General features: G+C 45.2%; 1 protein-coding gene and 1 long non-coding RNA gene across 5 annotated transcripts; one reads left to right on the top strand and one right to left on the bottom strand.

The window, feature by feature from the left end:
• The first annotated feature begins 1056 nt into the window (after positions 1–1056).
• Positions 1057–12630, top strand: LOC114688976 (glutaryl-CoA dehydrogenase, mitochondrial-like). 4 transcript variants are annotated; one of them, XM_028863433.2, is made up of 9 exons: positions 1057–1150; positions 1208–1341; positions 1425–1451; positions 1729–1872; positions 2016–2078; positions 2291–2461; positions 3383–3512; positions 3590–3806; positions 4288–4681. In XM_028863433.2, exons 2-9 carry the CDS (start codon positions 1242–1244, stop codon positions 4408–4410), a joined length of 975 nt encoding a protein of 324 aa, XP_028719266.1. In that variant the 5' UTR covers positions 1057–1150; positions 1208–1241; the 3' UTR covers positions 4411–4681. The 4 variants fall into 4 exon arrangements, 3 of the variants coding, with proteins under 3 accessions (XP_028719266.1, XP_037061942.1, XP_037061943.1); XR_005091636.1 differs by lacking the exon at positions 4288–4681 and adding exons at positions 11308–11600; positions 12039–12630 and having other exon boundaries at positions 1144–1341; XM_037206047.1 differs by lacking the exon at positions 4288–4681 and adding an exon at positions 11308–12630 and having other exon boundaries at positions 1144–1341.
• LOC119088058 lies at positions 1320–6085 on the bottom strand. Its single transcript, XR_005091637.1, has 3 exons — positions 6045–6085; positions 1498–1640; positions 1320–1412 (listed from the first exon to the last, which is right to left on the bottom strand). It is a non-coding gene; the product is annotated as an uncharacterized LOC119088058 (long non-coding RNA).
• Positions 12631–13282: the final 652 nt, after the last annotated feature.

The following is a 13282-nucleotide window of genomic DNA, read 5'->3' as shown; positions in this document are numbered from 1 at the left end:
TACACTGGGGGGAAAAACAAAACAGAACATGATACACTTGTAAAGATAACTACCACAGGAGCTCACCCACACACAGCTCTAAAAGGGGACATAGCCAATTATGTCACAAGACAGAAATATGACCCCACAAACATGTTACAGGAAAGACCACACGACAAAGTTGCTCAGACACTAAAGACTGAGGAGGATCAGAAGAATTTATTACTTGTGGGCTCTGAGGAGAAAAAACACCCTGGGTTTGAGCAATTGCACGTGGGTTTCTACAACATTTATAGTTGTCGCATTATTGCTAAACCATCTTCATTGGTGGCTTAAACTACTAAGAGCCAATAAGGGGCCGATATAAGTTTATAAAGGGAAATCCCTCTCTATGGTCAGTTAAGCACCTTTCAGAAGCAAATACTGGATCAATAGTTAAACCATTCTCCTCTCGAAGGACACTAGTAAGGCGGCTGTTTTGACGGGATAACCAGTTACCATTTCTCAGGAGAGGTTTACAGTTACATTTTTCCCTTTTTTCTATTCTTGTCTTACTCTGTTCAAAACAGAGCATATTCCAATAGAAATAATAATATCCAAGACACCAGTTACAACATATTCTAGATTATTCTACACAAACATCTAGCAAGCAGGAGAACCGCACACATACAAGCAACATTCACAGAAATGCAGTTACTCTGGCACACGAGACCACGCCCACTCACAGAGTACACACAAACTAACAAGCTGGATAGACCGGCGGACGGCATTGGCTGAGATCACCCACTAGCGACCCACCTTTCTCTCCTCGCGCACACCATTTGCGGATTTCTCAAGGTCTGGCCCCCAGACTTCCTTAATGAACTTTGGGATCCCGCCCCTCAGGCCCTTGGCAACTGGCTAACCTGGGGTGGGCGGAGCAGAAATACAGTTGGCCAATTGGGCTTGTGCACTCGTTTTCCGCCCCTTCCTTGTTTGGATTCTTAAAGGGACTACCTGCCTACGCAAGGAAGAGCCCGCTTCCAAAGGCAGGCTGCTACCTTGGCCCTTTTAAAAGGCAGAGCCACGGAGGAGGGGGGTGTTCTGGGCGGAACCAAGGAGGAACCAATGAGCAACCCCTATCAGGCCGAGGTCAAGTGTGCAGGTCCCGAGCACAGTCTGCAGGCACCAGGTAAGCAGGGGACTGGGAGGGAGAAAGCTGGACTCTGCTGACGCCCGGCTTTTCCAGGTGGCGATCGCTGCGACAGTCGCCGACTATATATATGGCTTTGAGAGGAGTCTCCGCGCGGCTACTGAGCCACAGGCCCGGCCTGCACTTCCCATGTGTCCCGCGTACGTGGAGCTCGGCGGCAGCACACACCGGTCAGTGCGGGGGCCCGGGATGGGGTCGGCAGGGAGACACAAGGACACTTTCTCAGTGTGTCTTTCTCATCCTGTGTTTGCAGAGAAGACACAGAGTCGATCGGCCAAATGTAAGATCCACCTTCCCACCTACCCCCGGTCCAGCTGTTGTCTTACCCTTGGTGGTCTCTGTCTGTGATTGCAAGGACTGCTGGGAAGGGAGGCTGGGTTGTGCCCAGGGTCAGAAGCGCTAAGGTCTTTGTTTCTATTGGGCTAGAGAAGGGTTGTGTTTGTCGGACTGTTTTGAAGCCAGCATTCACCTGGAGCGATATGGGGAGAAAGGGTGCAGCTTAGAAATCTGGAAGAGGAGGCGGGGTCTGGCTGATTCGAATCCCATGCCCCACCCAGCCTCTCGTCCTGGGTTTGACTGGAGGGACCCACTGGTGCTGGAGGAGCAGCTGACCGCCGATGAGAAACTCATCAGGGACACCTTCCGAAACTACTGCCAGGAGAGGCTTATGCCGCGAATTCTGCTGGCCAATCGAAATGAAGGTGCCCTGGTGTCGGGTGGGCACCCCGGGCTCCTCAACCACACAGGATTTGCACCTGCTGCCGTGCACACACCCCAGCTGTCCCTAGAGTCAGGGACGATGTCAGGCTGAGACAGGACATGACTCTGGCACCCATCTCTGCAGTTTTCCACCGGGACATCGTGCATGAGATGGGGGAGCTGGGCGTGCTGGGACCCACCATCAAAGGTAAGGACATTCCTGTGGATGCTCTGCAGTCCTTACTCCCAACATCCTGAAAAGCCACCCCTTCTCTCTGTAAAATGGGCAGTGGAAAGTCCCAGCCAGGGCAGCCCCAGGCCCACTTCCAGAAGGGCCCCATTATAGCCCTGCTCAGTCCCTGGTCCCAGCCAGGCTGAACTTTGGTCGTCTTTGATCTACCTGATCCTCCTCTACACCAGGGTATGGCTGTGCTGGAGTGTCATCAGTGGCCTATGGTCTCCTGACCCGAGAGCTGGAGAGGGTGGACAGCGGCTACAGGTCAATGATGAGTGTTCAGTCCTCCCTCGTCATGCACCCCATCTACACCTATGGGAGCGAGGAGCAGCGACAGAAGTATCTGCCCCGGCTGGGTAAGCAGCCGCTGCCTGGTAGAGGGAAGTCAAACTGTGGTCTGGAACGCAGACCCCAGTGTCCCCATAGCCTGCCTACCTTATTTCCTACAGACCACTTGCCAGGCCCTAGGGCTCCGTTGCCAGCCTTGATCCCATGCCGTTTGTCAGCCTTCTCCTCCCCTCCCCTCTGACTTCACCCCTGGCCACCATCATCTCCTCTTGGATTTGTTTTCTGGGCTCCTCATCCCAGTCCAAAGTTGAAAGTCTTAACTGCTAACCAGGTCCATGAGGCCCATAAGCAGGCTCTGAGCCCTTTCCTCTACCTCTCTGGCCACTCACGTTTTATCTGTAGATAGGGTCTCACTATATAGCCGTTTGGCTTGCAGCTTTGTAGACCAGTCTGGCCTCAAACTCAGAGGTCTACCTTTGGCCCCGAGGGAGGGGGAGCTAGGATTAAAGGCCATGCACACCATGCTCATCCCTCTGACCACTCTTCTTCTGATTACTCATCTACTAGGGGTTCTCCAAATAACCACCTTGGTGATTACTCTTCCTCATACCCTCCTTCAGGCTGGGTGTGGTGGCACAGGCCTCTAATCCCAGCACTCCAGAGGCAGAGGCAGGTAGATCTGTTAGTTCTGGGCCAGCCAGGGCTACAGACTGAGACCTTCTCAAAAACAAACAAGAAAAAAAAACCCAAACTTCATGCCCTCCTTCAGCTAAACCTCTTAGTGCCCTTCAAGACACTTTTGCCAACCCCTTCCTTCCTGGCCTCCCTCACATTATGCCATTGTGATTATGGCCTAGACCGTTTCCTCAGCTCTCAGAGCGCAATGATGGCAGGTTTATCTGCCTTGGTCACAGGCCTGGCTCAGTGGTGAAGATAATTTATCAGATGGATGAGACTGGTAGCCTTATGACCCTGTCTTGTGCTTGCAGCCAAGGGTGAACTTCTGGGCTGCTTTGGGCTTACAGAGCCCAACCATGGGAGTGACCCAGGTAGCATGGAGACCAGAGCTCGCCACAATCCATCAAACCAGAGCTACACTCTCAATGGGACCAAGACCTGGTGAGGGGCCCAGGAGGTGGTGGGTGAGGTGTGTGAGGGATGTCAGCCAGATCCCTCCATAACTTTCCGGCCTCCAGGATCACCAACTCGCCCGTGGCTGACCTGTTCGTAGTGTGGGCTCGGTGTGAGGATAACTGTATACGGGGCTTTCTGCTGGAGAAGGGAATGCGGGGCCTCTCAGCCCCTAGGATTGAGGGAAAGTTCTCCTTGCGTGCCTCATCTACTGGTATGATCATCATGGACAATGTGGAGGTGCCCGAGGAGAACGTGCTCCCTAATGTGTCCAGCCTGGCGGTATGTGGTAGACACCTTGGGAACTGGTGGGGGTCACCTCCTAGCTCATCTTTCTCACCTTTTCAAGGGGAGAGCTAACATACATGGTCCTTGTGCTTGTGGGGCATTGTGGAGTCTGTGATGCTCCCTGTTCATGGATGGGCTAATTGTTCCTTTTGGGGTTACCCCCTTGCTCATTGGCTCTGCCCAAGATGCATATGGCCCTGGACCACTTCCTACTCTGCTTGTATGAGCAGCTTCCTGTCTCCTGCCAGCTTCTTGCATCTGGGCACTGAGATCACGCCCCATGCTGTACAGGACTGCATGCACATACAGTGGAGAGGCACTGAACAAGGCTTGCTGCACCCAAGTTTTGGTGTGCTCACCCTATGTGATTTAAATGCAGATTCCCTTGTCTGGGGCATTTGGGAGATAGATTTTCCTGCTTCACAGTTGGTTCTTCCCAGGCCTTCAGCTGACAGACCTCTTGTCAATCCTATAGGGTCCTTTTGGCTGCCTTAACACTGCCCGATATGGCATCACGTGGGGTGTGTTGGGAGCTGCTGAGTTCTGTTTGCACACAGCCCGGCCTAAGTTCTGTTTGCACTCAGGCCCATGGTCCTAATCATCCTCTATGCGGACCTGCTGGGTAAAGCCACGAGGAACCCAAGAAGGGCTCCCACAGGACATACAGATCATCCCACAGCACAGACCCACTACAGGATACAAAGGCATGGGCTGGAGATGTAGTTTAGAGAGAACAATGGTTGCCTAGCATTTGGAAACCCTAGGTTTCACCCCCAGTATCCACCCCAAACAAGAAAGAAGATGGAGAAATGGTTCCTTGGTTAAGAGTATTGGCTGCTCTTGCAGAGGACCTGGCTTCAGTTCCCAGCACCCACATGGCAGCTGACAACTCTCTGTCACTCCAGTTCCAGGGGACCTGACATAGCACATGTACATACATGAAGAAAGGAAGGGATGAAACAGGAGAAATTTGTTGCAGGATCTTGAGGCACAGGCCTGTGATCCTAGCCACTCAGAAAGTCGAGGCTAGAGAATCAAAAATTTGAGGCCAACATGGCGATAAAGTAAATTCAAGTTGGTCAGAGCAATTTAGTGAGACTGATAACAGTCTAGGAGTCTAGAGGGGTTCATTTTCCCTGACAGGTTAAGAATTAAAAGGCAGGGAAAACATTGAGGGTAATTGTAGCATGAATTGCTAAACGGTCTTATTAATAAAAGCCCAGAGCCAGGAAAGGGGGTGAAAAACTGAGAGATCAGAGAAATAGGAAAAAGCCACAGTCAACCTCACCTCACCGACACCTCAGCCTCCAAAGAGACCTACTTCCTGTATACCTACACCTATATGCCTTTCTGTTCAGCCATCTCATTTCCTCTCTCTGCCCAGCTACATCACTTCCTCTTCCTGCCCAGCTCTATCACTTTTTGTCTGTCTGTGCAGACCTTCAGATCTTTATGGTTAGTGCTGAGATTAAAGGTATGTACCACCAACCTGGGTCTGTTCCCAGTGTGGCCTTGAACTCACAGAGATCCAGACAGATCTCTGCCTCCCGAGTGATAGGATTAAATGCATGTGCTACCATTGCCTGACCTCTATGTTTACTATAGTGGCTGGCTTTTTCCTCTGATCCTCAGATAAACTTTATTAGGGTATACAATATATTGGGGACACAACACATCACCACATCTCCCCTATTTTGTCTAAAATAAAAAAATAAAGTTATAACTAATATAAGGAAACTATATACAATAAGTACAATAATTATATACAATATATACAGGCAATAAATACATCAACTATGTCTAGTCTATTTGCATTTGACAAATTCAGAGAAAATACTTCACTATCTATCCTATTTTTGTGAGTCCAAAATGTGCCTAATTCACTTTCTATCCTAACTTATATTACCAATGAAAAACTATCTTTTGATGTCTTTCAAACTTATACACTTAACACCTCTAGTGAGTTTCTTTTCTGAATTTCTTAACAAGGAAAACTATAACTTTCTAATCTTCAACTCCCTCAGAGACTGGAGAAGGAAATAATATTACCTAGTAAAACAGGAAGTGCAAACAAGCAACTTCCAAAAAAATGTGAGTTGTGACAGAAAGAGCCAGCTGCCTGAACAGTCACCCGAGGTTTCTCTGCATTTTGGGGCATCATCTTTGGCCTATAGGCTTAGCATATCTGACAGACTCATTTGTGAAGCAGGATTTTCTAAAGATTTTTCCTACCTTGTCTTGGTAAAGAAACGCAGTCCTTTCTTTTGTGTCCTGTTCATCCATTTTGGACAACATATTGTCAGCAGTTGATGTGAGGGCACTTTCTTGCCCAGTGGCTAACTTGTGCCACAAAGAAAGTAAACTCCATAAGGATTTTCTTCAATGCCCATCATTTTCTCTGAAGTAGATTGGTTCTGCCAGGAGCAGACATGTCTCATAGTCATAAAAAAAAAAACAAAACTATGTTATTAAAACATCTTAAATGCCATATTCTGTAGATCTCTGAAGGGTTTGAAGATGACCTGTCTACGCCGGGCGTGGTGGCGCACGCCTTTAATCCCAGCACTTGGGAGGCAGAGGCAGGCGGATCTTTGTGAGTTCGAGGCCAGCCTGGGCTACCAAGTGAGCTCCAGGAAAGGCGCAAAGCTACACAGAGAAACCCTGTCTTGAAAAAACCAAAAAAAAAAAGAGATGACCTGTCTATCTAAAATATATCTCTGCTTGACCTGAAAACATACCTAATATGACTATAAGTTCCATTACTAATGTTCATTTCTTTATATCCTAATTAGTTGGTAATAATAACTTTCAAGGATTAGCAAATTGCATTACATTGTTAAATGAACTGTATAGGTACAATACCTTGAGCAAGATTAGAAATATATGTACAATATATTCTAACAAAATCAATCTCAAATTGGTATCAATATACTAATTTGTATACAATATACAAAAATCCAATCCAATGTAAAATATTTAAAACTGGTAGTTGCCTTTTAAAAGTAGATTCAATAATCTACATATATATATATATATATATATATATATATATATATATATATATATATCCTCTCTTTTTTCTTTTCAGAGTAGATTCAATAGTCTACTCTGGGCAGGAGAGATGGCTCAGAGGTTAAGAGCACTGGCTGCTCTTCCAAAGGTCCTGAGTTCAATTCCCAGCAACCACAATTGTGGCTCACAACCACTTGTAGTAAGAGCTGATGCCCTCTTCTGGCATAAAGGTGTACATGCATATAGAGCACTCATAAATAAAATAAAGAAATCTAAAAAAAATTTTTAAATCTACCCTTTATTCTATCATCTCTATATCTTTTTTATCAGAGTAGATTAAATAATCAACCTCTTATCTATATCCTCCTTTTTCTTTTTCTTTTTTTCAAACAACCTTAAATATAATCTCCTTTCTTTAGCTTTTTTACTGACAAGTAACAATAAAAACTTGTAACCAACTATCCTAAACAATGACAATTATCCAAAACCCATTGAAAAACCAAAAAGTTTTGGGAATGTGGGTGTTGTGTTCTTAAAATTACTTCCTGCTGTTTAGGGGCAAAGGCATCTTTAGGGATCCTGAAAAGAAAATTTTGAGTTAATTTTCAAGTTCTAGGAGAGGTAGCTGCATCATTTGTTGTCCAGTCTCTGCATAATGCAAAAGTGCAGGGCTTATCCCAAGTCCTTGCTCGAGTAGTCTGTGAGGCTGGATCATCTCAGCTAGCCATCTCAAAATTGTTCTGAGAAGTTTGTAGTCCAAAGCCAATCTTTGGGTGGTGTTTGTCAGCTTAGTGGTATTATCATTGTCCTTATGGAATTGTTGTTATGGGGCCCCATCATCTTTATGGAGACTTCAAATTTGCTGTTAGGCCTAGTCATGATTCCCTGCAGAAAACTGATAGAGAATCAAACACGAAAACATGTATAGGCAGCTAGATGAAGCCTTTTTTCTAGAATTAATTAGTACTCTATAGGACCATTAATATCATAACAAAAGCTTAATATATATATATATATTAATATATATATATTATGAATTTTGATATAAAATTCATACCTTAAGAAAAGTTTTAAAAAATCAAAATAGAACCAAAGAATTAGGGGATTAGTGGCGATAGAATAGTCCCTTAATTTTAATTTTCTTCTGTCCCATATCAGATGGTTCTTCTGACATGATATAGAGATTTTGCATTTTCTTTTAAAGCATGCTTGGGTTTAGAGAAGGAGAGAGCCATTCTCCAACTCCAAAGTCAGCTTTAATTTTTAATTGAACTGGGACTACATAAAGACCATTTGTGTTAAATGTCTTTAGAGAAGAGCAGAAACAAACATTTAGGAAGACTTAGGAAAGTTTATATGTGATATGCCAGTAGGTCAATTTACTCTTTTTCTTGGACCATTTTTTTCTGGATGATTTGTTCTTTTTCTTTAGATGTCTCATTTGTCCAGTGTTCTTAATTCCTTAGCCTTCATTCTCCTGAAAGACAAAAACAAAAACCTTTCCCCAAGCCTAACTTTGGGGAGGTTCCATTTTGGCAAGTTATATCTGACCAAATGAAAAGAATCTGTTAGTGGTATAAGTTAATTTAAATTGAATGGTCATGCTGGTTAATGAACTATCACTTACTTCTTTTAATTAAGAGGTCTCTCTTGTTCAAATCAAATCTCTATCAATTTTGATGGTACCCACAGCTTATCTTCTCCTGTAGAAACAAAAACAAAACCTTGTTCCCAATGTAACACATATCCTGGTTTCCATTCTGAGGTCAGCACATCCTTAAAGTATATAGGCTGATTTAATTCTGTAGTTTTTTCTATTATCCAATGTCTCTCTGCAGCTGTTGTTCCTTTCTCATTAGAATTGAGAAAATTCAAAGTTAACAAAGCATTATGTAATCTACTTCTGGGGTTTTTTTGTTACCCCTTTCTGTTTATTTAGCATATCCTTTAGAGTTCAATTTGATCTTTCTATGGCTGCTTGGCCTATAGGATTGTGTGGTATACCTGTAATGTGCTTTATATTGTAATAAGCAAAAAAAAAAAAAAAAAAAAAAAAAAGGTTTTGTTTTACCAGAGACATATGCTAGAGCATTGTCAGTTTTAATTTGTGCAGGTATACCCATGATGACCATAACTTCTAGCAAATGCATGATTACAGAATCAGCCTTTTCAGAACTCAGCGCAGTTGCCCATTAAGATCCCAAATAGGTATCAATGGTGTGGTGTACATATTCCAGTTTTCCAAATTCTGCAAAGTAAAACACATCCATCTGCCAGATTTTATTCCTCTGAGTACCCTTTTGGTTACATCCTGCTGCTAGTTGAGTTTGATTGTATAAAGAACAAGTAGGACATTTCCTTACAATTACTTTTGCTTGTTACCAGGTTATGGAAAAATCCTTTTTTTTTTTTTTTTATTTATTTATTTATTTATTTTTTGGTTTTTCGAGACAGGGTTTCTCTGTGTAGCTTTGAGCCTTTCCTGGAGCTCACTCGGTAGCCCAGGCTGGCCTCGAACTCACAGAGATCCGCCTGGCTCTGCCTCCCGAGTGCTGGGATTAAAGGCGTGCGCCACCAATGCCCGGCGGAAAAATCCTTTTTTAAACCCTTACTATTGACATGACTTTTTTAATGAAATTCTGAGGCCTCCAGCACATTTTCTATCAATTGTTTATCAATTTTTAAATAGTTGATTTATTTTTATTTTATGTGCATTGGTGTTTTGCCTGTGTATATGTTTGTATGAGGATTCCCTGGAACTGGAGCTACAGACAGTTGTGGGCTGCCATGTGGGTGCTGGGAATTGAACTCAGGACCTCTGGAAGAGCAGTCAGTGCTCTTAACCACTGAGCCATCTCTCCAGCATGCACTATTAGCCACTGAGTCATCTGCCAGGCCCCTCACTCTTTTACAGCCAAACAGGACGTTCCAAGCAGATACAGGCATTACTACCCTGCCTGTTTGCTGTCCAAGCTAAACTGCTCAAGGTGTGATTTACAGGCACTGCTTTCATCAGCAGGAACAGTGGAGCTGGGCATTCTGCTCCTTCCCCAAGCTACACGGCAAGGATGCATGGTGGGTTTTGTGGCCTTTGGGCTTCTGCAGCTGGCTGATATCAACCCCATGAATCTTCCTGTGCTGGTGGTCTAGGCTGCTGGTGCACTGGGGGTCAGGAGTTCTTCTACCTTCATGGTCTCTATCAATGAGGAGAAGCTCTGAGTCTCTACCAGGAATCTTCAACCCGGCGAGAATTCCAGCCACTCAGGCTTGCTGTATGTCCACCTTTGGGATCAGCAGTTTTACAGTCACATGGTGCACTTCCTTATGGGACTTGTCTTGGTGTGGCCATCTTTTCCAGTCTCACACTTTATCTGCCTTGTTGGAGTGAGAGCCCTGAAGAGTACAGAGAGGCATCAGCAGAGGACTCTAAGAAGAAAGCATATCTCATCAGACTGCTTCCTTCTCCATAGTTCCTGAATGTTCTTGTTTGTACCCATGTTGGCTTACCTCACAGCCACCACCAAACAGAGGGGAAGGAACTTATGATTGACTAGCATGTGTAGATGTAACCGTCTTATTCAATAAGAAACACAGAGCCAATACAGAGATGAAAGCCGAGAGGTCAGAGCAATAGCTAAGAACTAAAAACCTTACCCTTCACTGTCGCGGTGGTCCTACCTCTCCGAAAGAGACCTACTTCCCGTGTGTCTGTCTTTTTATAGAGTTTCTGTTCTGCCTTCTCATTGGTTGTAAACCCAACCACATGACCTCCTAGTCACTGCCTGTCTGTACAGACCTCCAGGTCTTCTATGGTTGGTATTGAGATTAAAGGCATGTGTCTCTAATGCTGGCTGTATCCTTGAACACACAGAGATCTAACTAGCTCTGCCTACCAAGTGCTGGGATTAAAGGCAAGCACCACCACTGCCCAGCTTTTGCTATGGCTTGCTAATAGCTCTGACCCCCGGGCAACTTTATTTATTAACTACAAATCACATTTCAGTACAAATAAAATATCACTATAAGCATGACATGTCATGTAGAAGGAGTTATTTTTTTAAAAGATGTATTTACTATGTACACAGTGATCTGCCTGCATGTATGCCTGCACACCAACAGAGGGCATCATATCTCATTACACATGGTTGTAAGCCATCCTGAGTGTGCTGGAATTGAACTCAAGACCTCTGGAAGAGCAGCCAGTGATCCTCCGGAAAAGCAGATCCTCAGTGGTCCGGCCACTGATTGTACGTCATTACATTCTCATTACTGTTCTTTCTCTGTACCTCATGGTAGTAAACACAATTGTTTGACTCTGTAGCTGGGCTCTGCCCCTGCCCCCTGCAAGTTTGGTTTCCCATCATTAGAGTGAGGAAATACAACGTGGCAGCATTTCCCACTGTGGTGTCCGGGTGTCAGGGGAAACTCACTGAAATGCCCTGTCCCAGTATTTGGAGCACAGTGTCTGAACTTCCTCTTCCAGGGTCTGACTAGGAGATTAGGAGGGAGTGGAGCTCACTGCTAACAGAAGACTTTCCTGAGTCAAGTCAAGAAGTCACCACTGCCAACAGTTTCTGAACCGGGAACCCAGAATGCAGCCTGAAGCCACACAGCTGGGTGCCTCAACCTCCCTCCCAGTTATCAGGAGCAAGCGGACCAGGGCAACCCGATGCTATCCAGAAGCCTGGCTGCAAGGGGATCTGAGAAACGGCACTCCTAGTTGGGTAGTCATGTGTTTCGCCAAAACTTTTCCTCCAGCAGAAGGGAAGAGCAGAGGTGAGGGCTAGTTTCTGTATGCCAACCCAGGAGCTCTTTGCTCTGCTGATTCTTCCCTAGCAACATTTCAGCAGGATCATGAGTTGCTGTATTCTTCCATCTAGGGAGAAAAAAGAAAACTCTACTCATCCCCTTCCCTTTAACTGTGTCCCTCCTCTTATCCTGTATGCTATGAGAAAGTTGTCTTTAGACACTTCTCTTCTTGGCTGTGAGCCTAGCCTTTAATGGCTGAGCCATCTCTCCAGCCCCAGACACTTCCCAGTGAATGCACAGGGCACAGAGCCTGGATGATGATGCATCACATATACAGCTGAGTGCTGACAGAGGTAGAGAATGAAGACTGTTTCCAAGTCACATCATTTTGAATGTCACTAGGTGTGTTGGACTGAACATTGAATCTCCAAAGATTTCTGCACATGTGACTATGTTATCTTTCAGGACAAAGAGGGTATTGCAGTTTAATTAGGAACCTCAAGATATGAAGCTGGACATTCTGTCTCCTCGAGAACATCCGGCCGGCTCAGCCTCACATGCCACATGTCAGCTTTACTGTCTGCCTTGGCCAAAAGGGGCACTGCTTAAGAAGAGGCAGGGCCTCCCATGGCTCTTTTGCTATCATTCTGGTAAACACATACCGTTTAACAACATAACAATTTAATTCAGGCCAGATAGATGGCCAGTGCGTGAAACACCTTCCACACATGCTGTGGGATATGTAGCAGGAATCTTAACAGATCTTATTAATAAAATCAATCCTGAGGCCAGTTATTGGAGTGAATGCTGGATGGTCAGAGAAGCAGAACAAGCCACAGCTACCTCACCTTGCCAGTTCCTCAGCTGATCCTGTTTCCTCAGACTGGAAGCCTCTGAGTCCTCATCCAGAATGAATCTCAGCTGAACTGCTGCTCCAAAGCCTAAAACCTTAACCAGCTAAAAGCTTAACCAGCCAAATGCTTCTAGTTTCTGGTCTCCACACCTTATATATCTTTCTGTTTTTGCCATCACTCCCTGGGATTAAAGGCATGAGTCACCATGCTTGGCTGTTTCCAATGTGGCCTTGAACTCACAGAGATCCTGAGGGATTTCTACCTCTGGAATTTAAGATTAAAGGTGTGGGTGCCACCATTTTCAAGCTGGCTGTTCTGTCTCTGACCCCAGATAAGCTTATTGGGGTGCACAATATTTTGGGGAACACAATAGCACCACAGGGATGTCCTGTATGCTGTAAATATATGTTGCTCTGATTGATTGATAAATAAAACGCTGATTGGCCAGTAGCCAGGCAGGAAGGATAGTGTAGGCGGGACAAGGAGAAGAATTCTGGGAGGTGGAAGGCTGAGGCAGGGAGATGCTGCCAGCCACCACAAGGAGAAGCATGATGTAAGATACCGGTAAGCCACAAGCCACATGGCAACTTATAGATTAATAGAAATGGGTTAATTTAATATATAAGAACAGGGGGTTGGGGATTTAGCTCAGTGGTAGAGCGCTTGCCTAGCAAGCACAAGGCCCTGGGTTTGTTCCTCAGCTCTGGAAAAAAAAAAAAAAAGATGTAAGAAAAAAAAAAGATATGAAACTGGGACATGGTTCCCAGGATAAAGGCACTTGCCACCAAGCTTCAGTCTGATCCTGGGACCCACATAGCAGAAGGAGAGACCCAATCCCCCCCAAGTTGTCCTCTG

Source organism: Peromyscus leucopus, chromosome 5, assembly GCF_004664715.2.
Source record: "Peromyscus leucopus breed LL Stock chromosome 5, UCI_PerLeu_2.1, whole genome shotgun sequence".
In the NCBI taxonomy this organism is placed as follows: domain Eukaryota; kingdom Metazoa; phylum Chordata; class Mammalia; order Rodentia; family Cricetidae; genus Peromyscus; species Peromyscus leucopus.
This window is presented reverse-complemented; position numbering and strand designations above follow the sequence as displayed.